The following is a 2739-nucleotide window of genomic DNA, read 5'->3' on the forward strand; positions in this document are numbered from 1 at the left end:
TATATATATATATAGATAGATAGATAGATAGATAGATAGATAGATAGATAGATAGATAGATAGATAGATAGATAGATATGTACATGAATTCAACTGAAGTACTATGAGCTAGATTTAGGTATGAATCCAACATAACTGACAGTAAGTTGAAGGACTCATATTTTCAAAGTGATATTTTTCATTGAAAATGTAATTTATTTAAATTAAGACATAAAATAATATTGGTGGTGTTTAATATGGCTGGCTTTCATCGTTAAATTAACTAATACCATCTTAGTAAAACATCAAAACATTCTTTAAAAAAAAAATTATTAGATTGGCATCAAGCACAATATTCCACATTCAGAATTATCAATAATGGATTTAAAACTGCTCATAGTAATCCTTATATGGAGACAAGACCCTGAAGTATCTTTGGATCAAAATTGACTTTAAGAGCTTCGGAAACTTATCAAGAAATATACTGGATGGGATGGTCAATTGCACATCAAATCAACACACTTTTGAACCTTGCCATATCAGATTTTATTAAAATTTTGCAAAGATGTTGTATATGTATTACAGTAAATCATTAAGTTTATTGAGGTTTGTCTACTCCTTTATAAATTACAGAGCTTTTAAGTCCTCATAAATGGACCAATGAGGTTGGAATTACTGCAGAGGCTTAGCAGATTTCTTTGATAAACAATGCTGTATCAAAAAACATTCTTATCCAAAGAATTTCTTACTTGCATGCCATTATTTCACTATGAGTATTCAACATATACCTTCTGAAGTAACTGGACAAAAGTAATAACAATAAGAATGATAAAAAAAAAGGAAGATGGTCCAGGTGCGGTCAAATGGATCAATTGACCACACCCAGGCGGTATTCCTTTCATTATCACACGGTCAATCATCAATCTTAAAAGGATAATGATAAACTGAAACTGAGGACAAAAGGACATTCTAAATACTAAAAGTTTTGTAATTGTACTGATTATTATACATCACTGGTTTGCATTGATAGTAGCACATCTGACAAAAACATTTGTAATTGATGTATTTTGCAGATGGTACCGCACACTGGAGTTACTCGGCGAAAACCCTAACAGCTTTGGTACTGACTGTAGGTTACCCCAGTCAACAATACTATCTCAGGTAATACTTAAATTCAAAATATCAAAACTTTCTTTTTCATATTGTTCCACTATCGAGGCAAATCAGTGATATACCTACATTTATATTTTAAAATTGTTTATTTCCATTTAACTTTAAATCCATTCTCGCTCCGGTAACAATATGGATTGGTTCCTTATTGTTTAATGTTTTACAATTGTTAATGATAAGGTAATTCTGTCATTTTGATAAAAGTTTTATACATAAAACCTTGAGATAACAGAGCATGCAGCCACTGCTTCTCATGGTAAAGTAAGAAGCTCTTAAAGATGGATAGATAAAAAAAGTAAATGTAAAATACCTTCACAACACTTCCAACAAAGCTTTGTCCAATAATGAGCTCAGTCAACTCTGAAAGATTCAAATGGGCTTTGAGGAACAGCTGTTGTAAAAGTTGCTTTATCCCGTGGAAATCGGAATCAATGGGGTTTCGGCCTTCGAATTCCACTTGGATTTCCTAAAAGTAAAAAACAGTCGTGATAAATCCATCGAGATGAGAATGGTAATTAATTGATGTGGCAGCACGTGGTAAGAGACTCACTTCTTGGCCAGTATATTCTTCTCCTTCTTCATTCTCAGAAGAATTATCAGACTCGTCACTGCTCCTCTCCTCTAGAGCGATTTCCCTCTTCTTGGGCGGTGCTGACATAGTCTGATCGTGCCGGAGAGACAACTGGAAGATGCTAGAAGAAGCGGCGAAAGGTTCTAGTGTTGGTTATAGCAGTTGGCCACGCCCAACTCAAGTTCATCAAACTTTCCCTCATCGATTTGCGCCGGGGTCTTCCCCGCAGTTTTCTATTTAGCGAAGAAAGTTATTTGGAGAGTTTAGAAATTCTTAGTTTTCCTCTTCTTTAATCAGTTTCTGGTTAAAGAAAGGGAAAAGGTTCGCCACAAATGTTTATTTATTGCAACTTTCTTACTTGATATAATTTTGTTAAGTCTTTAGTTATATTTCTTAGAATTAGCGAAACATAATGCTCATATACTTGTCTGACTTTCTATTTGTTCATAAAATAATTACAAAATCATCGACCAGAATGATCTTCAAAAGTCCAATGAATTCTACTAAAAATGTTTCATATATAATTATGAATACGTCAATTAGACGCTTGGTCATAAAACAGTACTGACAAAATTAAAATTTTCATAGTGTTAAAGTGTTTGTTAATTACAAAGTTTTGTGTTAAACTCGTAGTCAACTTATTATCAATGTTATTCTTTTAAAAAAAAACAAAAAAAAAATCCTAAAGATTCTATCAACAATCAATCAAATCAGCTTTGAAAAAGCAGATTAAGCCAAAAATCTCAATTCATAAAAAAAAAATTTAGTTACTATGTTATACGATTAAACGCCCCAATTATTATTGGCATACATTTATTTAAAAAAAGAAAATCAAACTATAGTCTTCTGTTCTTTAGTAGTTCTTTCTACTAAAGTTCTATGATTTTACTAAAAATTTCCAAAAGTGTGTACATCTAATTCTGTTAAGTAGTTTTCTGAAGAAATACAATGAGGATATTGTGTGATGAACATTGTGGCATATTATGAAATTTATAGAAAATATTCCTATGTAACAAAGA

General features: G+C 31.7%; 1 protein-coding gene across 1 annotated transcript in view; it reads right to left on the minus strand.

The window, feature by feature from the left end:
• LOC106684285 (protein BCCIP homolog) overlaps window positions 1–1935 on the minus strand; it is a 7696-nt gene extending 5761 nt beyond the window's left edge. Inside the window, exons 1-2 of the mRNA XM_014426269.3 lie at window positions 1700–1935; window positions 1460–1615 (exon numbers count right to left, since the gene is read on the minus strand). Of these exons, the coding sequence (XP_014281755.1) occupies window positions 1460–1615; window positions 1700–1807 (264 nt within the window). The 5' untranslated portion in view covers window positions 1808–1935. The remainder of the gene's footprint in view (window positions 1–1459; window positions 1616–1699) is intronic.
• Between the last annotated feature and the right edge of the window lie 804 nt (window positions 1936–2739).

The sequence above is a fragment of the Halyomorpha halys genome, unplaced genomic scaffold, assembly GCF_000696795.3.
Source record: "Halyomorpha halys isolate HHAL.00 unplaced genomic scaffold, Hhal_1.1 Scaffold566.1, whole genome shotgun sequence".
Taxonomy (NCBI): Eukaryota; Metazoa; Arthropoda; class Insecta; order Hemiptera; family Pentatomidae; genus Halyomorpha; species Halyomorpha halys.